Below are 27,754 nucleotides of genomic sequence, written 5' to 3'. Positions count from 1 at the left end.
CACTTAAGGAGACAGGTTAAAGAAGGATTTGTTGTGTGTGTGTGTGTGTGTGTGTGTGTGTGCCATTCAGGCGATAGGCAAGACAAAATATTTAAGTGCCTTTGAACAGGGTAAGATAGAAGGTGCCAGTTTGCATGTTTCAAGAACTGCAACCTTACTGGGCTTTTCACACTCAACAGTTTCCAGTGTGTATCAATAATGGTCCACCACCCAAAGTACATCCAGCCAACTTGACGTAACTGTGGGAAGCGTTGGAGTCAACATGGGCCAGTGTTCCTGTGGAAGGGCTTTCGACACTTTGTAGAGTCCATGCCCTGATGAACTGAGGCTGTTGTGAGGGCAAAAGAGGGTGTAACTCAATATTAGGAATGTGTTGTTAATGTTTTGTAGACTCGGTGTACATGTGTAATCTATTAATCTGTTGTGTTTTCCTGACAACATAGGAAAACTGGTTAGGTCACAGTCAGGATAAACCCAGAGCCCTACCCATGTTTAACACAAAGATTTCTAAAATACCAACCTCAACCTTTAAGCAATTTTACTGTGCATTTTATTCTGCTATATGATTGATATTTTGATATTCTGCTATATATTTTCTGCAGTGCAAAGCTGTAGACAACAATAAATTAGACAACTGATTAACAAAAGGATTGGATGAGTATATTCTGTAGCACCATAGACTGGTCTATGACACCATGTCAATCTACCCTGGAATATCGATGTCGTCTCTGCGTCCCTGCGGTCATCAGTATCAGCTAAATAAAAATATATATCTTGTGTCAAATACAGTGTCAAGTAAACATTACAGGGTGCTACTTAGTATGATACATCTTATACTATGTACAATGGACTGTCAAAAATGGGATTATTTAATACAATGTCAAATATATACATTCAAATGTAAAAACAACATTGAACATAATTGCTTTTGGGTGAGTCTGTGGAGTCCTGAGAAAGGCTGCTTTTCCTACCTCATTATCCTGACATACGTTACTCTCGTGTGGGAAAGTGAACACAATAGACTCCCCTGCTGGTCTAAAGAAGTCACTGTGATATTTCAGAAATGTCCCCTTTCAGGAAACCGTTGCTCATTGCAGAGCCGGAAGAGAGGACTTGCACCAATGCTAGTGTAGCTACAGTGTAATGATGAAGTTATTTTGAGGGAAGAAATATATAGTATACAAATGTACATCATTTACATAATCCATAGTGTCCATTTCAGCAACTGGGTATTGAACCCGGGTCTCCTGAACGTCACAAGACTGTTAGCCCAACGGAAGTCTGTAGGTCTCAGGCAATGTTAGTCATCACAGGATGATGGTTCACTGAACCATCCAGCAGCCATAATGTCCCTTGGCTCCAAAAAGAGTCTCATCCATTCATTTTAGTCTGGTCCACAGACACCAGGCTTTTCACCTACACTTTCTAGTCTTCCCCTCTGTTACCAGCTGTCTACAAAATAGTCAGAAATACATTCAAGTATATATATGTTTAAGGCTGGTCTTCCACTCTCAGGGCTGTGCCCCACTGAAGGTGGCTATGGGCAGGCAGAGGAGTGAGCAGAAGGTGGGGTGGAGAGGCTGGATCTGGGCGGACAGGCCCTGGCCTAACCTCCAGTCTGTAGAGCTGTCAGGCTTGTAGCATACAGACACCTCACACCTGGGAGAGGAGGAGGAAGGGAAAGAGACTGTGGTCAGATAGTGCGTGTCTGTACGTGTGCATGTACGTGTGCATGTTTAACTTTACTTGTGGGGACTGTGTGGATGTGTTTAACTAAGAATAGTAAAACAACAAAAATGTGACCAACTGGGGACATGTTGTTGGCCCCCAAAAGGTCAAATGCTATTTCTAGGGGGTTTAGGGTTAGGATTAGGTTAAGGGTTAGTTTTAAGATTTGGAGCTAGGGTTGGGTTTAGGGTACAGGTTAGGTTTAGGGGTTAGGGAAAATAGGATTTTGAATGGGACTGAATTGTGTGTCCCCACAAGGTTAGTTGTACAAGACTGACTGTGTGTGTGTGTGTGTGTATGCCTGTACCTGGTGACACCCTGGAAGATCTTCTTCTCATCCTGGTCCAGACACACAGCGAAGGTGGTGTTACCAGTCCCACTAACCTGCACCTTGTCCACCTTCACCTCAGTAACGCTCAGTTGCTGTCAAGTAGAAACTGACCATTAGAAGCATAACAAGTATATTTTGGGTGGCTTTTCCACACACAGACTAAGCACAGTCCTGGATCAAAAACACGATCAAAGGATAATCTACAGTGAAAGCGTTCAGGACGAGGCTTAATCTGTGTCTTGGAAACCAGCCCTAATGACATATAGAAAATAATTATTAGTGGCATTAATGCTGTATTTGTCTGAGCTACAGGATGCAGTGTGTCATATTAACGTAAGATCCAGTGAACAGGAAAAGGGTTGGACAACAACCACAACAACAAAAAGTCAAGTGAAAGTCGTGCTCTGTTAAGGTAGAAACTGAGACGCGTCTGTGAAAGTGTACATCGGGTTTCCTATCGGGTTGATCTAGAAAGAAGCTCGTTCTCGGGATACGAGAGATGTTGCTCCACTTATGGAGTCCTTATAGAGCACTGTGGTTTACGTAAAGTTGTTGATGTATGCCGTCTAACCGCAAGTCGCACCGACTCGATCTGACAACATCCTGCTCACCTGATTGTAGCCTTTCTTAGATTTGTTTGAGTTCTGCCTTTTCAGTACTTCTGTCATTGTCAACTGCAAGCACTCCATCTTTGAATCTGAAACCGTGGAGGAAGGAATGGATCAAAACAGGATGTCACCGTTGACGAAACAAACTTTCAAACCTACAACTGATTTGGCTGCTCCCTAACATGCGTGAGCCCAAAAATGTCCAACTCGTGAATGAACCCAGAACATTATATTACTGTAGTTCGTTGTATTGCTGTAGTTATATCACCTAGTTCCTCTGGATTCTTGCAGGCTTTGGTCAGGTTGATGGAGGTGCAAACTTTGTCTTTCTTCGTCCATTGACTTCTCCCACTGATGACCACCTGAGAGAAGAAAAAGAAGGAGAGAGAGAGCGATACATCAGAAATGCATCAGACAATGCTGATTCTTTATGCAGTTGACACGGTCAGTATGTTTCCAGAGGGATGAAGAGCTGCTAAACACCATCTTACCCTGTTGTAAACCACCTCTAACATCAGAGGGACTGCCTCCCGGTCGCCATCGATCCCAAACCTCTTGCTCGCGGCACCTACAAAAAGGACAAACACAGAGCTTCCCTATTAGGATACAGCCATAGAGCTGAAAATGGTGCTGAAGATGAATAATCAATCATTGATGAAGGTGAATACGAAGAATGATGATTTATACGTTTAGTGTCACTTCGTTTTTTTAAGAAACAAAAAGTGGTGGAAGAGATTGTCATGTAACATGGAAGAAACGACATGGAACAACGAGACAAACTGAGTTTCTGAATCATAGATTGAAACAGCAGATGTTCCCATAGCCATAATCCACCCAGACCTCGGACTCCCGGCTGAAGTCAAGACGCATATTCTCTGTTTGGAAAATCTTACCTGCCTGATGTTTATTATGGGCAGGTTGCTAAGAGACGGTGCTGAGGCAGATGTACGTACCCATAGCCTTGATGGCTCGTGTCCCTGCGGTGTGGCCCAGCTCTAGGGAGTGAATGAAAACCTCTGTCCTCCTCTCGCCTCCAGCTAACGTCATCTACAACCCCAAGGACATCAAACACTCAACACACACATTTATAACATGGAGGTTGAGTATATGAGATGTGCAGTTTGTGTGTGTGTGTGTGTGTGAGAGAAAGAGAGAGCAGGACAGAGAAAAAGGACAGAAAAGAGAATCCAGGCCTCACCTCAGCTTGGTAGAGTTGCATCAGTGCAGGCCTGGCGGCATGGCGACAGTAGTACAACACCAGGTCAGCCAGGATGGGCAGACGATCCTCATAGGAACTATCATACAACTCGGACTCTATCTTAGAGGTTTGCTGCAAAACACAGGGAACACCATTGACTGAGAGTGAGACAACACATCCATTTTTCAATCATGTTCATCATTTGATATGTCACACAAAGCGTGGTCTTACCTGACACACCACGCTGGCTGGTAGACTGAGCAGGCTCAAGGTGTTGCGTTCGTACCAGGGGTCCAGCATACCAATGAAACGGGCTATGTCGTTAGTGCTGTCTTCTGTGCCCAGATTGTTGAGCTCCTAAAAGAACAATACGTCAGCCTCTCTTCATTTTAGCTGCAGAGTAGTAATAGTATTGTATGGCCACGGAAACATTGCCTGACGGCTCATCCTGAATTTAATGCCGCTGCTCTATCGCAGGGTTTGCCAAACTTGGTCCTGAGGGAAACAGTCTCCTAAACAGCTATCAACCCATGATCTAGAATTGACGTTAAGCTTTAGAGATGATGTTTCTTATGGTGCACCAGAAACTGTAACATGGTTTGGGTCAACCTCATCAGGAAGTGAATTGAAGTTCAATTTTTACATTGAAAAAACAAATATTATAAATACAATTTCAATTATCTCCCCAATTGACTTGAATTGAAATAGAATTTACCCAAACTCTGACAGGGCCAGTTAAAAACAGCCACTATACTATTAACCTAACTAATGATGTCACTGAAGCCCTTGACAAAAAACAGCACTGTGACTCACTTTTTATTGATCCCTCTAAGGCTTTTGATACAATTGATCATGCTATACTGAGACAGAGATTGTTGAGTGTAGGTCTTTCGGAGCATGTAGTTGCATGGTTTGCTAACTATCTGTCTGATAGTGCACTCAAGTTGATGGGCTCATGTCTGTTAAATTGTCTGTCTGTAATGGTGTGCCCCAGGGCTCTGTACTTGGTCCCCTCTTATTCACTATTTATATAAATAATTTAGACAAAATTGTGTAACTTCGCTTTTATGCTGATGATACTGTTACTTGTTGTGCCTCGTCTCTCACAAAAGCTTTCCAGAACTTGCAAACTGTTTTTTATACTGTTCAACATACCTTGTGTCAATTGAAGCTTATCCTCAATACTGACAAAACTAAACAGAAGGAGGCTAGTATCAGCTATATTTATGCCTTTACTAGACTATGGGGATATCTTATGTATGCTTCTGCTCAGTGTTTGAGATCAATCGACACTCTTTACCATGGCACTTTGAGATTTATTTTAAACTGCAAAACCCTTACGCACCACTGCACTTTATATTCCAGGGTTGACTGGCCTTCTCTAGTCACTCATAGGCTCAGTCACTGGTATACATTTATTTACAAAGCCATTTTGGGTTTACTACCATTTTATTTGGGCATTTTTATTGTTCAGAAATGTGGTGGGTACTCTCTTCGTTCGCAGGACTTTATCCTGCTAACTGTTCCAAATGTCTGAACTGAATTTGGCAAAAGGGCTTTCATGTACTCTGCACCATCGGCTTGGAACGCCTTACAAAATACTTTTATGCTGGAAGAACTTGTCCCGATTGGTGTTTTTAAATCACCGACGAAGGATTTTGAGGCTGATTCCCTGACCTGTTAATGTTTTAAATTTGCTGTTTTATGATTTTGTTGAATTCTATGGCCTTTACTAGATTACTTGTGGTTTTTCATGTTGTCTGTCTGTAATTGTGTACTGACTTGGTGCTGCCTATCTTGACCAGGACGCTCTTGAAAAAGAGATTTCAAATCTCAGTGAGCCCTTCCTGGTGAAATAAAGGTGAAATAAAACAAATCTGATAGGGCCACTTAAAAAGAGCCACTACACTATAACAGTTGTACTCACTGTACTTCCTCTCCGTGGACTAGCCGACTGGCCTCCGGGGCTAGGGCACCTCACAACACCATCCCTCTTCACGGGCACAAAGAAGAACTGCAGCCGGAAGGCTCTGCTGAGGCTCGGGCAAGCGTTCTCTCTCTGGCGTAGGTTACTATAGGCTCTCGCCACCTTGCCCGCCACGTGGTCAGCCCCGAATACTACCACCCTTAGGGTGGTGGAATTACCGTTACCCTCCTCGTCACTGCTCAGGATGGGCCTCCGGCGGAAGCACACGTGCTTGAGGGCCTGGGGGGTACAGGGGGTCTGGAAAAAAGAGTCTGGGCTGACTAGGTGCACCTGCTGCGGGAGAGAGTTGGAGCGCTTTGAACGAACCCCGACCAAGTCCTGAGCATCTGGGCTGCCGAGGCTCTTGGCTCTGGTCAGGGACTGCGTCTTTGTCTTGAAGAAACGGGAGAAGTGCTGGCTCAGACGGGCCGAAGCTTTGGTTGGCTTGCCGGATGATGGGCTCCGTTCCAAAGGGGAGGGGCTGGAGGTGGCGTCCTCGGGGTCTTCGTAGAAGTCGCTGTCGATGCCGGAAGTGACTGAGAGAACGGAGGGGGCGTAGGATCCGGAGGCCAAGGACAAGGTGGAGTACATGGAGTCTTTAGAGGCAGTGGAGAGTGAGGAGACGGTGGAGAAGGTAGAGGCTCGGTGGTCCACACTGCAGCAGTTGTACATAGACATGGCGGAGACAAACTCCTCCTCTCCTTCTTCCTTCTCTCCCTCTTCCTCCTCCAGGTCAAACTCTGCCCCTTCCTCCTCCTCCTCCTCCTCCTCCTCATCGTCGCCGTCACCCTGACCACTGGAGGTCTGGAAGCCGGTTAGGTCATGCTCGTTCTCCAGGATGGTGTTGAGGATATCTGAAAATCACAAAGACACAGTCCATCAGTTGCATGTACTGTAAAGCACAGTATACAAATGAATTTATCACAATCCAAGTCGAAACCATTAAACAGAAAGGAAAGTCAACCTAGGTAGGAGAAACCTAGAGAGGAACCAGACTCAAGGGGGATCCCATGACAAGCCATTTAATGAGAGAGTGAAGACCAAAGTCCTTTACCAAAGTTGTCCTTGTCCCAGTGAAACATGTAGCACTTGGCTGTGGGCAGTGGTAGAGTTTGCAACATTCCTAAAAACAGAATAAATACAACGAAACAACATTTACACATACTGTATGGAAATGTTTCGCATTAGCTTCATTTTGACAAATCAATACACTGGTCAGGCTCCGCCCTCTCACCATCAGACTTCCTGCCATTGGACGCTGGGACGCCCATCCTCTCCCTCAGCCCCTCCAGGCCCTGGGTCACATGATCACGGCCTTTCGCCGGGTCGTCCATGGCAGCGGCCGTCTCCAGGACGTCGGTTACCATGGAGAAGATCTCCGCCAGCTCCTCTAGACTCTTCACCTGTGGAGAGTCATGTTGTGTTACTGTACAGAAGATGGGAACTAACAAACTACTAAACATTGATTTTGACTATGATGGAAAACTAAAGAGATTACACAGCCATCAAGACTAACAAAATCTTAGCTAAAAAAAAAATCTATATTTCTATCGGTATCTGCACACCGTTCCAGTGGTATATTGCGTCATCCAGTACCTGCAGGGCTTTGTGGATGCTGGCCAGGGTGTACTTGGTGCCCAGGGTAGCCTGGTAGGCATGTTTGACCAGGTTGATGTATGTCTCTCTCTGGGACCGTTGGATATTACTCAGTTGGTCTGCTACAGACAGGAACTCAGGAGGCACCTCACTAGGGTTCATCAACAGAACCGTCCTATAGGGATGAGATGACATAGGGTTGACATGGTGGAAAACACAGGGATAATAGAGGTCTGCGCTCTAAAAACGAGTCAATATTATTATTCCTTGTTACATGAATTGTAGAACAGGAAGATACAAATGCCTTTGTCTCTCGGCACACATACAAAGACGTGTAGATACAGTTGAAGTCGGAGGTTTACATACACCTCAACCAAATACATTTAAACTCAGTTTTTCACAATTCCTGGCATTTAATCCTAGTAAAAATTCCCTGTCTTAGGTCAGTTAGGATCACCACTTTGTTTTAAGAATGTGAAATGTAAGAATAATAGTAGAGAGAATGATTTACTTCAGCTTTTATTTCTTTCATCACAATCCCAGTGGGTCAGGAGTTCACATACACTCAATTAGTATTTGGTAGCATTGCCTTTAAATTGTTTAATTTGGGGTCAAACGTTTCAGGTAGCCTTCCTCGAGCTTCCCACAACAAGTTGGGTGAATGTTGGCCCATTCATCCTGACAAAGCTGGTGTAACTGAGTCAGGTTTGTAGGCCTCCTTGCTCACACACACGTTTTCTGTTCTGCCCACAAATTATCTATAGGATTGAGGTCAGGGCCATTCCAATACCTTGACTTTGTTGTCCTTAAGCCATTTTTCCACAACTTTGGAAGTGTGCTTGGGGTCATTGTCTATTTGGAAGACCCATTTGTGACCAAGCTTTAACTTCCTGGCTGATGTCTTGAGATGTTGCTTCAATATATCCACATAATTTTCCTTCCTCATGCCATCTATTTTGTGAAGTGCACCAGTCCCTCCTGCAGCAAAGCACCCCCACAACATGATGCTGCCACCCCCGTGCTTCAAGGTTGGGATGATGTTCTTCAGCTTGCAAGCTTTTCCTCCAAACATAACGATGGTCATTATGGCCAAACAGTTCTATTTTTGTTTCATCAAACCAGAGGACATTTCTCCAACAAGTACGATCTTTGACCCCATGTGCAGTGTCAAACCGTAGTCTGGCATTTTTATTGCAGTTTTGGAGATGTGGATTCCTCCTTGCTGAGCAGCCTTTCAGGTTGTGTCGATATAGGACTCGTTTTACTGTGGATATATATACTTTTGCACCCGTTTCCTCCAGCATCTTCACAAGGTCCTTTGCTGTTGTTCTGGGATTGAGTTGCACTTTTCGCACCAAAGTACGTTCATCTCTAGGAAACAGAGCACGTCTCCTTCCTGAGCAGTATGACAGCTGTGTGGTCCCATGGTGTTTATACTTGCGTACTATTGTTTGTACAGATAAACGTGGTACCTTCAGGCATTTGGAAATTGCTCCCAAGGAAGAACCAGACCTGTGGAGGTCTACAATTTTTTTCTGAGGTCTTTGCTGATTTCTTTTGATTTTCCCATGATGTCAAGCAAAGAGGCACTGAGTTTTAAGGTAGGCCTTGAAATACATCCACAGGTACACCTCCAATTGACTCAAATGATGTCAATTAGCCTATCAGAAGCTTCTAAAGCCATGACATAATGTTCTGGAAATTACCAAGCTATTTAAAGGCACAGTCAACTTAGTGTATGTAAACTTCTGACCCACTGGAAATGTGATACAGTGAATTATATGTGAAATAAACTGTTTGTAAACAATTGTTGGAAAAATTACTTAACCGACTTGCCAAAACTATAGTTTGTTAACAAGAAATTTGTGGAGTGGTTGAAAAACTAGTTTTAATGACTCCAACCTAAGTGTATGTAAACTTCCAACTTCAACTGTAAATACACATGCAGTTACACAGAAACAGAACAATGGGAACGCTAACAGAAGAAAAACCAACACGAGAGTGAAAAGGAAGGAGTGATATATTGGGCAGGGAAGGGGTGGGGAGAACCAATAACTGAAGAGGAGTTCCAGACGTGTGGTTTACGTGTGCATGACAAGATTGCACAATCCTTCATAATAATAAGTAGTAAAATATAGCCGTTAAACTGTTGACAACCTACATTGTTTTTGAGCGATGTTTTGAAGTGGCCAGGCCTTGCTCTTCTCTCACCAGTCTGTGATAGGAAATGCCTGTGAAGTGAACACACGCTGAATAAGTTGATTGTTCTTGACTAAAGTATTGTACTGCACACAATTATATATTTTCACCTCACAACGTCACAAAACAGTGATCCCCATTCACACCACTGCAAGCTCATTCATTCATTCATTGGCCTGTACCTGACGTGACTTTCTCAGATTTCAGCGGTATTCTTTTATCTGATCTATCATTATCCTCTTCCAGGTAGTTGACAGGTTGTTATAGTTCTGCTTTTTTTTCCCCTTTTGTGAATTGAAATATCACACATCCGCTTTCAAAGAACAGGCTACCACAGAACCGTCAAGCACTTCTCCATTATCACTGGCACATGTTTGCGCAGACAGGTTTACCTAACTTGAACAATTTGAGGTGATCAGGTTCATACAATCGTATGAATGTTATATCTGCAGTGCCTTCAAGTATTCCCCTTGACTTATTCCACATACAGCAGTGTTACAGCCAAATTCAAAATTGATCTGAATTGTAAAAAGACATTTTTAAAAACTCACCCATGTTACACACAATACATCATAATGATAAAGTTATAACATATTGTTTTTGCAAATGTATGGAAATTGAAATACAGACATATCTCATTTAAATAAGTATTCACACCTCTTGAGTCAATACTTGTAGAAGCACCTTTGGCAGCAATAACAGCTGTAAGTCTTTCTGGGTAAGTCTCTAAGAGCTTTCCACACCTGGATTATACAACATTTGCCCATTATTATCAAATTGGTTGTTGATCATTGCTAGACAACCATTTTCAGGACTTGTCATAGATTTTCAAGCAGATTTAAGTCATAACTGTAACTCAGCCACATTCACTGTCTTCTTGGTAAGCAACTCCAGTGTAGATTTGGCCTTGTGTTTTAGGTGGAAAGCAGACTGAAACATGTTTTCCTCTAGGAATTTGCCTGTTCTTAGCTCCATTCTGTTTTTTTTATACTGAAAAACTCCCCAGTCCTTAACGATTACAAGCATACCAATAACATGATGCAGCCACCACTATGCTTGAAAATATGGAGACTGGTACTCAGTAATGTGCAGGGTTGGGTAGATTACTTTCTAAATGTAATCCGTTACAGTTACCTGTCCAAAATTGTAATCAGTAACGTATGTATTATCCAAACTCAGCAACGTCATTTGATTACATTCCATTACTTTTAGATTACTTTCCCCGTAAGAGACATTAGAAGACAAAAATGTATGTTACCAATTGAACAACATCTATTGCAGCATAAATCCATGTTAAAGTTTACATAGCTAGGCCTCCCGAGTGGCACAGTAGTCTAGCTAGCTGTGCCACTAGAGATCCTGGTTCGAGTCCAGGCTCTGTTGCAGAGAAATATGGAAGTATAGATTAGCCAAATAGTTTTGGGGTCATGCTTAGCTCAAACTAAGGACTTATTAGCAAGCCCTAGTCTGTTGTTAATGATTTTGTAGTCATGGAGGACTCATTTATTTGAGTTGAAAAATAAAATGTTGCGCTCATGGAATGGCATGCTTTGCCAAGAGTGTGCAAAGCTGTCATCAAGACAAAGGGTGGCTACTTTGAAGAATCTAAACTATATTTTGTTTAACACTTTTTTGGTTACTACATGATTCCTTATGTGTTATTTCATAGTTTTGATGCCTTCAGTATTATTCTACAATGTAGAAAATAATAAAAATGAGTAGGGGTGTCCAAAATTGGACTTGTAAATTATCTATACAAAAATGAATATAGCAACAACAGATTGCCCCTTCAAGTCTATCAAAAGGGTGCAAGTTTGAGCATGTGTCCATCAGGCCTATGGATTTATTTTTTATCAGCATTAATTAGATTGCACATTAAAAGCCCCACTTTTATTCCATAGGCTTAGATCTGCACTATGCAGCTGCAAGAGCACATTTTTCATGGGCTGTCCACTGGTTTCGAAAACAATGATTGCTAGGAATTTCTTGTATTCAACCATTATTGGGTTCAAATACACATTTAGACTTGTGAACAGTCATCCACAACAACCACAATCCGTATGGCGCAAATAGCTAAATGTCATGGCTTTAGAAGCCATCACCCAACTTACTGTGGGACGCTTGTGGAAGGCTACCCAAAAGGTTTGACCCAAGTTAAACAATTTAAAGGCAATGCTACCAAATACTAATTGAGTGTATGTAAACTTCTGACCCACTGGGAATGTGATGAAAGAAATCAAATCTGAAATAAATCACTCTTCAATTATTCTGACATTTCACATTCTTAAAATAAAGTGGTGATCATAACTGACCTAAGACAGGGAATTTTTACTAGGATTAAATGTCAGGAATGGTGAAAAACTGAGTTTAAATGTATTTAGCTGAGGTGTATGTAAACTTCCGACTTCAACTATATGTAGATATCAATAATAAATGATATCCCCGTAGACGACACCACTGCTGTCATCCTTACCTCCAAGCGTTTATTCAAGTGGGATAATCTCTGGATGCCGACAGCAGTCGCACCATTGGAAGACATAGCTTGGACTGTGGCCTACAAAAAGCCTATTCCTGCTCTTTTCCCACGATCCATCAAACACATTTGGTGTGTCATCATAGTGGTCTCGGACTTCTGGTCAGACTCACTCAGGTGGAACAAACTTAAAATGTGCCCCTTTTTTCAATGCCGATTTGAATGTCATTGAAAAAACAGAAGTGTCAAATATTTTTTCCCGCAAACATCCTTTCTGAATTTAAAAGTAATCCTTGAAGTAACCATCTAGTTTTTCAAAAGTAATCTGTACTCTGATTACAATATTGTTGCTGGTAATGTAACGGTTTACAGTTATCGTTTTTTTTTATCCCTTACATGTAACTACATGTAATCCGTTACTCCCCAACCCAGGTAATGTGTTGTTTTGGATGTGCCCCAAACATAACAATTTATATTCATGACAATGTGTCCATGTAACTTATTCTGTGATTTGTTAAGCACATGTTGACTCCTGAACTTATTTAGGCTTGCTCTAAATAAGGGGTTGAATACTTACTGACTCAAGACATTTCAGCTTTTCATTTTTTATTAATTAGTAACATTTCTAAGAACATAATCCCACTTTGACGTTATGGGGTATTGTGTGTTGGCCAGTGATAAAATAAATCTCCATTTAATCCATTTTAAATTCATTAAATTAACACAACAAAATGTGGAAAAAGTCAAGGGGTGTGAATACTTTCTGAAGGCACTGTATTTGTGCGTTTCATCTTACTGTTTTATCTGTTAGAGTCACTAGGGGGCAGTCACTGATCATGGGTGACTGAGCCACAGTACATGACATGGGGTGTATTCATTACGGGAAAAAATGTGTACCGTTTAAGAATCAAACGGAATTAACCAGAGCAAACTGAACGAAACGGGGAGGGACACACCTGAATTTGTTCAACAGAAACTCTTGTTTGCGTTTTCTGTGTTTGGAGTAAACAGTTTATTGCAAAACGTTTTGCAACAGAATCGGCGTAATGATTACACCCCTGAGCAACTATGGCTCGAACCATTGAGAGAGAAGTCAACCTAAGCACTTGTTGCCTCGCAAAAAAAGGAAGGCTGTCTTACATATGTCTGTTTTTGACCTCGCATTAATTCACAGTCCACATCATGATCATCAATTAAGTAAATTAATAGTTCAAAAACCCCATAGAAGCATGGATAGTTATAAAACCTAGAGTAGCCCACGTCTTTCCATGTTTACCTGGGGCCTTGAGCTCCTGGTGTAAGGTGGAGAGCAGTCCTTTACACACGCTGCAGTAAGGCTCTGGCCAAGTCAGGAAACAGCCAAACACCTCACAGGCCTCCTCCAGCAGCTCCGTGGCAGGGGGACAGAAGGGGGTCTGCAACCAGAAAAACACCTAGTTACAGGTCACTAAGGTTGGGGTTCTTGTGTTTGGTTTATTCATTGATTGATAGATTGATTGATTGATTACCTGTAACAGAGTGGAGGAGAACATGATAGCGAGGGGAGCCACAAGCTCATACTGACACTGATCCTGGACCTGCACACACACATACAGAGATCCAAAAGTTCATTCACATGTCCACACGTCACAGTTTCAGTTCTCAATTCCCGCCACAAGGTGCCATACTGCTCCTAATAACATACTGTAGATCCCACCTACATTCTGTAGAGGCGTGGGGTCATCATGACATGTGACCATAAGAATCTAGGTCATAGCAGCATCCTAAGTAGAGGAGTTATGATGGCCTCTGCCCTTTCAGTAATGACCTGTGACCCCTCACCTCTCGGGTCTTCCTGAGGACCTGCTGCAAGAGGATGAGGAAGTTCTCTGGGTCTCTCTTCACCAATTCCTCCAGACTCCAGCGGTTCATCGACTGGCCCGCCGAGCACATCAGGACTGAATCACCCACACACACACACACACACACACACACGTCACATCAGAGGCCACATTGTGCAACATGTTATGAATATAGAACATGCAGCTTCCCTGAAGGGTCCACAGTGTACTTCGAACAAATGAATAACGTCATTTCAACACCGTATGTGGCAACAAGGTACCTCCTGAAAATGTGATGTATAAAACCAGTGTGTATGTAGGTGTATGATATCACAGTTGTTGTTGCTACGCTCTGCTACCCAAACCGATCCTACCCCCTCACACTACCTCATCATACTTCCAGGCACACTGCGGTCTATGTCACCAGGGTCTCTGTGTGTGTGTGTGTGCGCGCAAATCCTCCGCGGCCTCTGACACACACACACACACACACCACTTCCGCCACAGCCATAGTGACAACGTTGATACTTCCTCTAGCGCGTAATTACACTCCACTGACAGTTTTCAACAACAGACAGACTCACTAGGCCTACTGGGCTTCAGATAAACCGGTCACCACGAACAGTTCTGGTGTTCAGAAGTTGAGAAAGAACAATTTACGGTCAGTGTGGTCTGACTGATGACGGAGGAAGATTTTCCAGCGGAGGTGTTAACATGTGGCTGGACACTTGAAATGTGAAACGTCTCAGGCTTTTTGATATTCTGTGACACCACACGTAGAAAATGTCCCTACAGTTTGGAACAATACTATGACATGAACTACACGCAACGGTGACAATGAACAGGCCTGCTGTCCATATCACGTGAACAACCATATTATGCCTCTCTTAAAGAAATAAAACACTGTATGTCTCAAGTGAAATACACTGGGAAACAAATTCCCTGAGAATGAATACGAAGTCACCAGCGACGAGATGAAATACACCCGCCCACGTCCGATCCTGCTCAGCCCAGATGAGGCTTACCGTTCCAGGGTTGTGGCGCCGTGGGGCTGGGTCTGAGCCCATCCAGACATCGGTCCAGAGCATGCTGGATCCGGTCCTCAGTACACGACGTGTGCTGCATGTCTTCTCACGGCCTGGAGTAGAAAAGAGGGATAAGAACATAAACATCACACCTCTCCAGTCATCCCTCCCTTTCCGTGAAAGGATATTAGACTGTCATCAGGTCAAGGAAGTAAACACCGGTCCAGTTTTGCATCTTGGTTTACATCGCAGGGGACATATGAAAATGCCCTCGTGAGTTCCGTGGAAAAGCCACAGGACAGGAGGGAATTTCAGGGGGATGGAGAGATAAACAGTTATTCTATTTTCTCTTCCTGCCCTTCTTATAGTTTATTACATTTCTATGGCCCTTCATAGGCATCGCCCTCATCTGTGTTCCTGGGAATCATAGAGACAATAGGACCTTGGGCTTACTGATGTTAGGACGCACAACAGGGGCATGTTCAGTAGAAACCAAACGATTTGAACATGTTTTGAAACAGAGAACATGAACTGGTATATTAAAAAAAAATCTCATTTTTCGGCTTCAAAATGTTTCTGTTTCACGCCTGTTTCGATCCAGGTGTTAGGATCTATGGTTGGGCTTTGTTTCAGTCGTGTTGTAATTGTGTTGAATCTCCTGTTATGCATGACAGGATGAGGGTGTTGATTTATAACAGGCAATTTCACTCTCAATCACAGGAGTTTCATGTTTCTGTAATCCAGTCTCTGCATCAACGTAATAAGATCCAATAACAGTCACATTAATAAAATGTACATTATCTCAAAACTACTGGAGGCGGATTCATTTTCTGTCTATTACCATAATAACTGGTAATAATTTGTTAATAATTATGTCTAACTGTTTTTCACAACAATCTTCAAGTAACGTCGGTGACATGTGACTACCTCACCACTTGATAATGTACAGTGATAAGTACAGTAGCCTACTGTATGAACGTGTTGACCACACATTGATCAACAGCCGGACGTTTTTTTGGTCATGACACAATCTGCAGATGTCTCAAGAAAGGCCTGTGAAAATGACTGTCAAAGTCATTGGTGTGTTGTTGACCCGCGACAGTAATGTAGGATCCTGGACATTCACAATAGAAGCAGCTTTAGTATTAGCCCGAGTGCCAATCTATTTGTGCCATCATGCCCAACTTCGTTTCACCCATTGTCATACATTTATCCTGACAATAACAGCAGTAGGAGTTGGCAAGAGCACGAACAGATATGGGACCAGGCTAGGAGTGTATGAATTGACTGTACACATTCTAAGATTCCAATATAGAGACATATCCAACGGTACTGTCCTCGGCGGCAGCCGCACTACGTGTTGTCCCTTCTTGCTCCACTGTGGAACTTCACCATGGGTTAGAGCCCAGGGTTGGGGTTTCCGACGTGGACAGTGGAGCTTCCTTTGTTGAGTGAAAACAAACTTTTTTTTCCATAAGACAAGACACTTCAATCCCTCCCACCCAACTACAAGTGTTTGTATCCAATAACAGGCTCAAAAACTCCCCATCGAGACAGAGAAATCCCCTATAACCCACATGTGAGTGATAATGTGTGCCAGATAGCACCGCGCTGCATATGAATCTGTGCCAATGAATGACTCACACAAATACACAAAAAAAAAAGGTCAGAGGTGTGATCGCCATGGTTATTAGCGGTAATATCTCACCAAATTACGGTGAACGAAAAACCACCAGACACCTGCTCTGAGTGGAATTATGCTGATTCTGACCAACCGATGCGCATCTGGGAGTGTTCCTCACTGGCCTTACGGCGATACGAGTCTGTTTTTATGTTTCAGCTTGGAGTCAAAACAAGCACCACCTCATTTGAAGCATTTCAGCTCAGCTTTTAAAGTAATGTTACAGGGGCCAGACCAAGCCAAGCTTTCTCAACTGGGTCATGCAGCTGCTGTTGAGTGAGGCAATGATAAAATGCTCACGGTGAGAAGTCTCCCTATTTGTAGGTCTTGTGGGGGACTTTTCACAGTACTGACCACAGGACAGGAAACTGGCATTGTGTACAGATGAGCCTGGGGGGGGGGCACACACACACACACACACACACACACAAATATACAACAGGAGGATGGTGGCACCTTAATTGAGGAGGATGGGGCTGGTGGTAATGGCTGGAGCGGAATCAGAGGCATGGTATCAAATACACCAAACACATGGTTTCCATGTCATTCCATTCACTCCGTTCTGGCCGTTAATATGATCTATCCTTTCCTCAGCAGCCTCCTGTGACACACCAACACACAGCTGGGCCAGAGAGCACGGGTCAGACGGATGGGGGAAGAAATAGAGGGTTACCCCCCGGATCCAGAAGCTAACCGGCGGGGCGCCCCCACCGTAAGGCCCCTAAGGAACCATGAGAGGAAGAGCATGTGACCAAAGGCCAGGGGGGGGAGGGTCAGAATAATTCAACCATGATTTTCCAGCACCACTACCGTTAACAACAATATGGTGAACCCTGACAATAACAATAGAAGTTCCATAAACATAAACACTTTCCCATACAGCCTAGTTCTCAGCCCCCCGTCGCCCACGCTAAAAAGGTGTATTGTATCCCCAGGCGTGTTATAGCCTGGTCCGAGATCTGTTTGGGCTGTCTTGCCATTGTTTGAGTTGACAGTGACCATAGGAGTTGGCAGGACAACACAAACAGGTCTGGGACCAGGCAGGTGTAGGAAAGTTACTGTTTGATACTAACCGGTAAATGACCCACCCGGTCATTGTGGAACTATACTGTGTTGGACACCGGCCAGGTGGAATGGGAAGGAACTAATAAGTCACATAAGTTCTGATGGCTGTATCCAGCCTCGGGTCAGATGTTGACTCTGAGTATAATAAAGTAACTCTTATGATCTCATTTACACAGTAGGACATTCAAGAGTGAGTCATCCACTGCCATATAATGGCTGACTGTCGATGATTGACTTATTTAAATGCTTATGTGGTGGTGCGAATGCATTAAGTATGGATTATGAATGGTGTAGTGGAGTCCTTCAAACAAAAAAAGTGTTAAACATTTTCTAAACGTCAGTGACAGTTGGATGTGTTCCACACTGTCGATGTAACAATAAGCATAGATTAAAAAACGGGCTGTTCTATACAAAATTCTATTCAGGTATTGAATCATTCTGTTTACATGGCAACTACTGAACTTATATGAAACTGTGGGCTTTCATAAGAGGATGTATGAATGTCCTCTCAAACGTCAACAAGGTCACTTCCACATTTTCAGCTGTTGCAACAGAGGTTAATAAGGAAAGCTGACTAAAAGTCACATGTCTGTCTCTAGGTGCCATGTCCCCGGTCTCTCCTTTGTCCTACACGTCACATATCATTTTGGAGTAGGCTACACTCTTAGGGGGAAAAAAAAGAAAAAGAAAGTTGAACCCCAAAAATTGTTTGTTGGCTGTCCCCATGGGAGAGCACTTTGAAGAACCTTTTTTGGTTCCTGGTAGAACCCTTTTGGGTTCCATCTAGAACCCTTTCCACAGAGGGTTCTATATAGGTTCTACCTGGATCCAAAAATAGTTCTCCTATGGGGACAGCCGGAGAACTCTTTGGGAACCCTTTTTTTCCTAAAAGTGTAGCGTCTGCAGGTTTTCCACTCATCTCTGATCTCAACCCAAGGCACTAGCATGACACAGCCGACCTCATCCAATTAATCAATTAGGTTCAGTTAGATCAACACAAACAATTGGGTCCCCGTATAAACCAAAATACTTGGATTGGAGTGCCACGATCAAGCCAACAAGTGAGTCATATTGAGCCTGACCGAACACAACCTTACTATTTAGTCTTATTGTCAGCAGATTTATAGGTCAAGCCTGAATGTGACTCAACCCTGGTGGAGCACCCTTGCACACAGCTGCGGCATGATGAAGGCCCTCAAGTAACCTCAAGTCAACAGTAACAAGATCTTCAGCTTGCCGCTAGCCGGGTTGCCAGATCTGTGTATGCTTTAGCCAACTCTCCTAAACAATGAACAACAGAAGAGTTAGCACAAGCAGATCTGGCAACCAGAGTAGCTTCCCACTCTGCCTGTACCCCCCACAGAGATCCTATTAAATGACTATGTAATTCTATGGTACCCTTCCCTCAAAAACAGTGTTACGGCCATGACAACGAGAAACAGATCTGGCAACCAGGTTAGCCCTCAAATTTCTTCTCTGCCTCTATAACGCTCTACCCTCAGACACAGTGTGAGACTCTTCCTTCGTCCCAAGTCTTTCCTTTCCTCTGGCCCAGCCTGATCACATTTCCAACAGCTTCCAAACAGGAAGATAGCTTCCCAGCCCTGGAAGGGAAGCAGGTGCCTGTCCATTGTTGTGGTGTGATCAGCCTCTCAGATAGACTCCCACAGACCAGGGAGGTGGTGGTGGTGGGGGGGGTCGTCTCATTGTACTTTAATTGATAGTTCCATATCCCCATCCAATCTTCCTCTGTTGGGTTTAAAACACTAAAGACCCCCTCCCTGTATCACCTTACCCTCCTTTCTCTCTTTCTCCACTGGACAACTGCATGAGAACCAGCCTCTTATGGTTTTAGGAAATAACAAAAGTTGAACAATAATACGATAATGCTCCACTGTAAATTGCTTCCTCTTTTGTTCAATGCAACTACCGGCGAGCGGGTGTCTTTCGCACGTACAGGCCCAACCAGGTACAGTGGGATGCAGTGGCAGGGTATCGATGATGGTAAAGTTCATTAGACTCTATGGTGGAAGTATAGAAGCGGCCACATCTGCAGTTACTGAACAATTTCAAATCGAAAAAAAAAAACCTGCATTAGAGACCTTAGTGTACACCCTACACATATTTTATGATCAGATTCAGGACACATTTAGACAAGAGACAATAGATCCACAAGGTGGATGGGAGTTAGAACAACAGTGTCATTATACACAGACTTTGATCCTCACGTCCCCAGTAAAAATACATTTTTAGAGGGAGTGGACAATTATGCAAATATGGTCTGAATTGCATGATGTTGTTGTTGCACTGGATGTTATGGACTACGAGCCAGGCCTGATATAAGACATGGCTACTAAACACCCACTGTGTTTTATATATATATCCACATTTATAGCTAGACTGTCAGAATATCTTGAGCACATGGTATGTAAATAAGGAAAATCAGTAAGGTGTATAATATGACTGCTCTAACCCAAGCATTTGTGTATAATGTGAAATGTAGATATAGTATATGCAATGTGGAAGACCTGGGGGCGTGTTCAGGTGACATTCGGATAGAAATATGTAGAACCAAACATGCCTCTCCGACATGTGGAATAAGGAATCATGTCAGCTCTATTCACTACATTTCTATCTGCCGCGTTCCACGTCTGCCTCCTGAGCCCTGGGTGAGTGAGGTGTATATCATGTGGGAAAGTTCTGTGAAAACATAGATTCTGTAGATAAGACTGGTAAAGAGGTAAACAGGAAGAGAGGTTGTGCAGGCCGTACTGCATGGCGTTTTGATGTGAGTGCTAAGCAAACGATCTTGTCTGCTAAAAATGGGTGTTGCCGCTTTCACTAGTGCTTGGAGATAGATATAGGGAGGTAGGTGACTTCCAATCATACGCTGAAGAGCGGCAGGTAGCCTAGCGGTTAAGAGCTTTGAGCCAGTAACCTTAAGGTTTATGGTTCGAATCCCCAAGCTGACTCGGTGAAAAATCAGTCGATGTGCCCTTGAGCATGGTACTTAACCATAGTTGCTCTGGGTAATAATGTTTGAGAAATGACTTTGGTTAATAGTTTGCTAGGGTTACAAATATTCTCAGTGCTCTCAATAGACTGAAACTTAAAACAGAAACACACTTGCACATCAAGTGCAGGTTGTTAGAAAGTGCATTTGGAGATATGAAATAAAGTATTCTGTTTCATTCTGACTTCACCATAAACCAGTGGATCCAAGCTGATGATTGGGACATGGATTAAATAGTTCCCTACTAGAATTATTTGATAAACAGCAACACCCAACTGCAGAGGCCATTTCCCAATCTTTGAGCAAAACACAGAGCAGAAATTCGTATGACTGTGACAGACTTCCACTTACCCATCTACAGTGCACTCGGAAAGTATTCAGACCGTTACAGCCTTAATCTAAAATGGATTCAATTCCATTTTTTACCCTCATCAATCTATACACAATACCACATAATGACAAGAGCAAAAACAGTTTTGACATTTTTTGCAAATGTATTAAAAATACTTTATTTACATAAGTATTCAGACCCTTTGGCATAAGACTCAGAATTGAGCTCCGGTGCATCCTGTTTCCATTGATCATCCTTGAGATGTTTCTACAACTTGATTGGAGTCCACCTGTGGTAAATTCAATTGATTGGACATGATTTGGAAAGACACACACCTGTTTATATAAAAGGTTCCACAATAGACAAAGCAAGAAAGCAAAAAAAAAAAGCCATGAGGTCAAAGGAATTGTCGGGAGAACTCTGAAACAGGATTGTGTCGAGGCACAGATCTGGGGAAAGGTACAAAAGAAAAATGTCTGCAGCATTGAACGTCCCCAAGAACACAATGGCCTCCATCATTCTCAAATGGAAGAAGTTTGGAACCATCAAGACTCATCCTAGAGCTGGCCGCCCGGCCAAACTCAGCAATCGGGTGAGGAGGGCCTTGGTCAGAGAGGTGACCAAAAACCCGACACTCTGACCGAGTTCCAGTGTTCCTCTGTGTAGATGGGAGAACTTTTCAAAAGGACAACTTTCTCTGCAGCACTCCACCAATCAGGCCTTTATGTTAGAGTGGCCAGACAGAAGCCAATCCTCAGTAAAAGGCACATGACAGCCAGCTTGGAGTTTGCCAAAAGGCACCTAAAGGACTCTCAGACCTTGAGAAACAAGATTCTCTGGTCTAATGAAACCAGGATTGAACTCTTTGGCCTGAATGCCAAGTGTCACGTCTGGAGGAAACCTGGCACCATCACTACGGTGAAGCATGGTGGTGGCAGCAAGTGGGGATGTTTTTCAGCGGCAGAGACTGGGACATTAGTCAGGATCGAGGAAAGATGAGCGGAGCAAGGTACAGAGAGATCCGTGGTAAAAACCTGCTTCAGAGTGCTCAGGACCTCAGACTGGGGCAAAGGTTCAGGTCAGGACAACAACCCTAAGCACACAGCCAAGACAATGCAGGAGTGGCTTCGGGACAAGTCTCAATGTCCTTGAGTGGCCCAGCCAGAGCCCGGACTTGAACCGGATTCAACATCTCTGGAGAGACCTGAAAATAGCTGTGCACCAACTCTCCCCATCCAACCTGACAGAGCTTGAGAGGATCTGCAGAGAAGAATGTGAGAAACTCCCCAAATACAGGTATGCCAAGCTTGTAGCGTCATACCCAATAAGACTCAAGGCTGTTACTGCTGCCAAAGGTGCTTCAACAAAGTACTGAGTAGGGATCTGAATACTTTCATATTTTTCATAAATTTGCACAAAAATCTATAAACCTATTTTTGCCTTGTCATTATGGCATGTTGGTGTGGAGATTGATGAGGGGGAAAAAACTATTTAATCAACTTTAGAATAAGCCTGTAAAGTAACAAAATGTGGAAAAAGTCAAGGGGTCTGAATACTTTGCGAATGCACTCTAAAACCTTCAGATTACTGTCAGTGGTGCATCAAATCAACACCTAGTTATACTGTAGGTGACAGGTGGGGTATTAGAGTATTATAACTGTGGTCCTCTGTGACTTGGTTGGTGGATCACAGCGTTTGCAATGCCAGGGTTGAAGGTTAGATTCCCGTGAACACTCGTTTGAAGAATGTATGCATGCTAGACTAAGTCGATTTGGATAAAAGCATCTGCTTATTGATATACAGTGGGGAGAACAAGTATTTGATAACCTGCAATATCGGCAGTGTTTCCTACTTACAAAGCATGTAGAGTTCTGTAATGTTTATCATAGGTACACTTGAACTGTGAGAGACGGAATCTAAAACAAAAATCCAGAAAATCACATTGTATGATTAAGTAATTACTTTGCATTTTATTGTATGACATAAGTATTTGATCACCTACCAACCAGTAAGAATTCCAGCTCTCACAGACCTGTTAGTTTTTCTTTAAGAAGCCCTCCTGTTCTCCACCCATTACCTGTATTAACTGCACCTGTTTGAACTCGTTACCTGTATAAAAGACACCTGTCCACACACTCAATCAAACAGACTCCAACCTCTCCACAATGGCCAAGACCAGAGAGCTGTGTAAGGACATCGGGGATCAAATTGTAGACCTGCACAAGGCTGGGATGGGCTACAGGACAATAGGCAAGCAGCTTGGTGAGAAGGTCACAACTGTTGGTGCAATTATTAGAAAATGGAAGAAGTTCAAGATGACAGTCAATCACCCTCGGTCTGGGGCTCCATGCAAGATCTCACCTCGTGGGGCATCAATGATCATGAGGAAGGTGAGGGATCAGCCCAGAACTACACGGCAGGACCTAGTTATTGACCTGAAGAGAGCTGGGAACACAGTCTCAAAGAAAACCATTAGTAACACACTACACCGTCATGGATTAAAATCCTGCAGCGCACGCAAGGTCCCCCTGCTCAAGCCAGCACATGTCCAGGCCCATCTGAAGTTTGCCAATGACCATCTGGATGATCCAGAGGAGGAATGGGAGAAGGTCATGTGGTCTGATGAGACAAAAATAGAGCTTTGTGGTCTGAACTCCACTCGCCGTGTTTGGAGGAAGAAGAAGGATGAGTACAACCCCAAGAATACCATCCCAACCGTGAAGCATGGAGGTGGAAACATCATTCTTTGGGGATGCTTTTCTGCAAAGGGGACAGGACGACTGCACCGTATTGAGGGGAGGATGGAAGGGGCCATGTATCGCGAGATCTTGGCCAACAACCTCCTTCCCTCAGTAAGAGCATTGAAGATGGGTCGTGGCTGGGTCTTCCAGCATGACAACGACCCGACACACAGCCAGGCCAACTGAGTGGCTCTGTAAGAAGCATCTCAGGGTCCTGGAGTGGCCTAGCCAGTCTCCAGACCTGAACCCAATAGAAAATCTTTGGAGGAAGCTGAAAGTCCGTATTGCCCAGCGACAGCCCCGAAACCTGAAGGATCTGGAGAAGGTCTGTATGAAGGAGTGGGCCAAAATCCCTGCTGCAGTGTGTGCAAACCTGGTCAAGGACGACAGGAAACGTATGATCTCTGTAATTGCAAAAAGGTTTCTGTACCAAATATTAAGTTCTACTTTTCTGATGTATCAAATACTTATGTCATGCAAAAAAATGCTAATTAATTACTTAAAAAATCATACAATGTGATTTTCTGGATTTTTGTTTTAGATTCCGTCTCAGTTGAAGTGTACCTATGATAAAAAATTAGACATGCTTTGTAAGTAGGAAACACTGCCGATTTTGCACTGTATATATAAAAATAGTTTGCATGCATACTGTATCCATGCAATCAACACATGCTTATTCATCAACTTCCTCATTGTGTATAAGAATAATGACAGTACAATCACAGGGTGTCTAAAAATTCAAGTTTACTTCCTTGTGTGTCAGTGACATTATTTTGACAGCCCCTTAGCCTTTCCCATCACTTTAACATAATCTACCACAAACTCAAAGTTTAATAAGCCCAGGTGGGTTTAACGGTGTTTCTGATAGTCAGTCACATTTTAATTGATCCAGTTGTGGAATTTGCATGTAAAATCACTATCAGTTTAATGGATAACGACCTCAACTAACCAGAATACCCCATCACCAGAACTTTAACTATCCTTATTTTGTTTAACTAGGCAAGTCAGTTAAGAACAAATTCTTATTTACAATGACGGCCTACCCCGGGCAAACTCTAACCTGGATGACGCTGGGCCAATTGTGCGCCGCCCTGTAGGACTCCCAATCACGGCCGGTACAGTCTGGAATTGAACCAGGGTCTGTAGTGATGCCTCTAACACTGAGATGCAGTGCCTTAGACCGCTGCGCCACTCGGCAGCCCCATAATACCCTTTTCTTACACCCCTGGACCAACCGCCAGCCACAAACTCGGAAACACAAGCATTGAGGAAATGATATGACACTTGGGCACTGGTTAGGTTTATTCGATTGGTGAGTCTACTCCCAGGATTAGTGCAAACACAAAATGTTCCCTTCTCAGATGTATGGAACCAGTATTTTCTTCATTTGCTGTTATGGGCGCAATGGCAACTAGAGATTTGCAATAATAAGGCATCGTCCACAGATGAAGACAACTGACAATACTAACTCATATCCAAGATCAAATGTCTTAATTTGAATATAATTTAATTTTGAATGTCTGAGTCTGGAGTCAGACACTTCAGTACTTTACAAATTGTCCAGATGTTACACTTCTGAAACTTTTCTATTGCCTATTATTCTGGATTTAGGCTCCAGTAATTTAGATGCCGCGTGTGAGTTCGGACCTCTTGGCAGATTGCTGGACCTGGGTTCGAGTCCCAGTCGGGGCTACCACATCCACCAAATTCCCCCTTAACCCTCAACCTTCTGGCCCGAAGCCCAGTGCACCATCGACTGTGCCACAAAAGTATGCATTGTGAAAAGACAATAGCCTTGCAGGCTTACAACCACAGACAACGCACCAGATCCCCTTTAGGAGACAGCCCACTAGTCCTCCACAAGGCTTACCTGCTGTTATCGTCCAGTAACATCCATAGCCTTTTGGCGTTAATGGCTTTCGCACAAACTCAGGTCCAATGACACCAATTCCACTGCCATTCATTCACAAGAGAGAAGAGGGAGAGCGCAGATGAGCCACTAGTGCTGTGTAGGGCTCCAGAGAAACAACAGCTGTAGACTACCACCAGTCACAGTAGCCACAGTAGTAGTAGTAGTAGTGGTGGAGATATAGTCCCTATACACGCAGAGGGCTTGTGTCAAACAGGAAGTGAATGAGAGAGGTGCATGTAAGCACAATGAGGAAGGCAGAGTGTGGGTGTCTGTTGGCCTCCCTAAAGGAAGTAATTTGTCTCGTTTGTTTGTTTCCCTGCTATTTTCATGACTAAAAATGTGTTACATTGTTTTGAATGTTGGGCTTTGATCTTTCAATTTCTAGTTTTGACTGGCTGGGTCATTGATTTAATAGGATTGACCATCTTTATTACTAATCCCAATAGCATTTTGCCCCATCTTTGCAAAGGTAGGTTTCACATATCTCTACCCGATACGCTTGAGAGAAAACACACCTGAGAGTTTGTCCAAGTTCAAGTTGATTCACATGACAACTGAACTCTGAATTGTGTGATGAATAATAAAAGGATACTAATAGAAGAAGAAAAACTACTTTTAGTTTTACACTGACTTTCTAAAGGTTAATATCTACATAACAACGAGCCTATTTTGAAATGAAAAATGGATCTGGGCTCATTGGAACAGCCACTGTTCCAGGTCCAATTCAGCAGTTCTGTCATTTTCTCTGCCCACTGTTTTCTTCTCACTCAGGGCAGCACTATTGGTCTCCCTACTTCCCCTGATGCCACTTTGACTGTGATTTGCATTTCATGTGTTACGGTAAATCCCTCCCCCTCCCCTCTCTGAGAGGGAACAGGACACGATGCATTAGCTAAAAACAATGGCAGTAAATAAACAGTCAATTCATGAGGTTCACAATGAAGGGGAATGTGAGTAGTTCCTGTATTACTCTGGGCTTGGGATGGATTACTTTATTCCTATCACTGTTTTTTATATATATAGGCCCTACTCTGGAAGTCTGAAGTCTATGATTACTATAACAGCTCTAGAAAGGTCAAAGGTGAAAATGATATCATTTAAACTGACTTTAAATGTGCATTTGAGTTATTGGGAGAAGATGCTCAGACTAATAATAAAGATGGTTCTCCACTTGCAGTTCAACCAGTGAAGGCCACGATTACACAGATGCCATCATGCTAATGAGATTGAATAGACCCCACAAAGCACAGTAGCCAGCCCAGTTAGCCAACCTACAACAACAGTGGTGAAATACTGCCACCTCCTGTTATGAAGTCATGAGACTACAGCAGTGGTGAGGACAAACTTCCCTAGTTCTTTGACTACTGCACAGAATATCAAAAAGGTGCCAGATTAATATTGGTCAATGTTGGATAAACAACACTACATTGTCTCAACGTTTGGAACAAACGTACCAAGTTCCATCCTGTTCCCAAAAGATGGCGCTCTTTCCACAGCCTCGGGATATTAAACGTGCTACAGGTGCTTGACAAACAATGCAGAACATCAACTTCCCACTCCACAGCCATCTGAAGAGATAAATGGAATACGCAATAAAAAAAAATGTTGCTGACATCATTGTTCTGGCAACCTAGTTATACGTTTCTGATAGCCACTCTAGCATAGGTGTTAGCAAATGTCCATTAACGCGTGCCAAACAAACCATTTTCCAGACGGGATCTTTGGTGGAGTCTCTTGCCCTTTTATTAGCAGCGAAGCAAATAAAAAACCATACCATATGCGAAATCATCGTTCCAATGTATAAACGGTAAAATGTATGCTCTCCATACCTGTGCATTCCCACTTCCTGGTCAACTAAGTGCCTACACACGTGACCCATGACCCAACATATAGAGATGTCATAATACCCATAAAACCTAGGCTTACCCTGGCGTGACGTTTTGATAACCATGTAAATGTCTCTTGGACAATTTAACTTTTATCAATATATTCGGCTGTATTTACACTCAGATTTGAAAATATAATTTGCATCTAAGTAGACATCATGCAAGACTACAAATCGCTGGA

The 27,754-nt window shown here is 43.2% G+C and overlaps 1 protein-coding gene across 2 annotated transcripts; it reads right to left on the bottom strand.

Moving 5' to 3' along the window:
• Window positions 1–34: 34 nt before the first annotated feature.
• Window positions 35–27,255, bottom strand: LOC135523959 (phosphoinositide 3-kinase regulatory subunit 5-like). 2 transcript variants are annotated; one of them, XM_064951013.1, is made up of 18 exons: window positions 27,142–27,255; window positions 14,945–15,057; window positions 13,921–14,036; window positions 13,608–13,676; window positions 13,376–13,514; window positions 9,589–9,658; window positions 7,428–7,602; window positions 7,066–7,234; window positions 6,886–6,954; window positions 5,793–6,685; window positions 4,097–4,222; window positions 3,866–3,997; window positions 3,621–3,714; window positions 3,159–3,235; window positions 2,936–3,029; window positions 2,671–2,756; window positions 2,036–2,151; window positions 35–1,659 (listed from the first exon to the last, which is right to left on the bottom strand). In XM_064951013.1, exons 2-18 carry the CDS (start codon window positions 15,042–15,044, stop codon window positions 1,512–1,514), a joined length of 2,673 nt encoding a protein of 890 aa, XP_064807085.1. In that variant the 5' UTR covers window positions 15,045–15,057; window positions 27,142–27,255; the 3' UTR covers window positions 35–1,511. The 2 variants fall into 2 exon arrangements, with proteins under 2 accessions (XP_064807085.1, XP_064807075.1); XM_064951003.1 differs by lacking the exon at window positions 27,142–27,255 and adding an exon at window positions 25,646–25,950.
• Window positions 27,256–27,754: the final 499 nt, after the last annotated feature.

Source organism: Oncorhynchus masou, chromosome 4 (assembly GCF_036934945.1).
Source record: "Oncorhynchus masou masou isolate Uvic2021 chromosome 4, UVic_Omas_1.1, whole genome shotgun sequence".
NCBI classification, from domain to species: Eukaryota; Metazoa; Chordata; class Actinopteri; order Salmoniformes; family Salmonidae; genus Oncorhynchus; species Oncorhynchus masou.
This window is presented reverse-complemented; position numbering and strand designations above follow the sequence as displayed.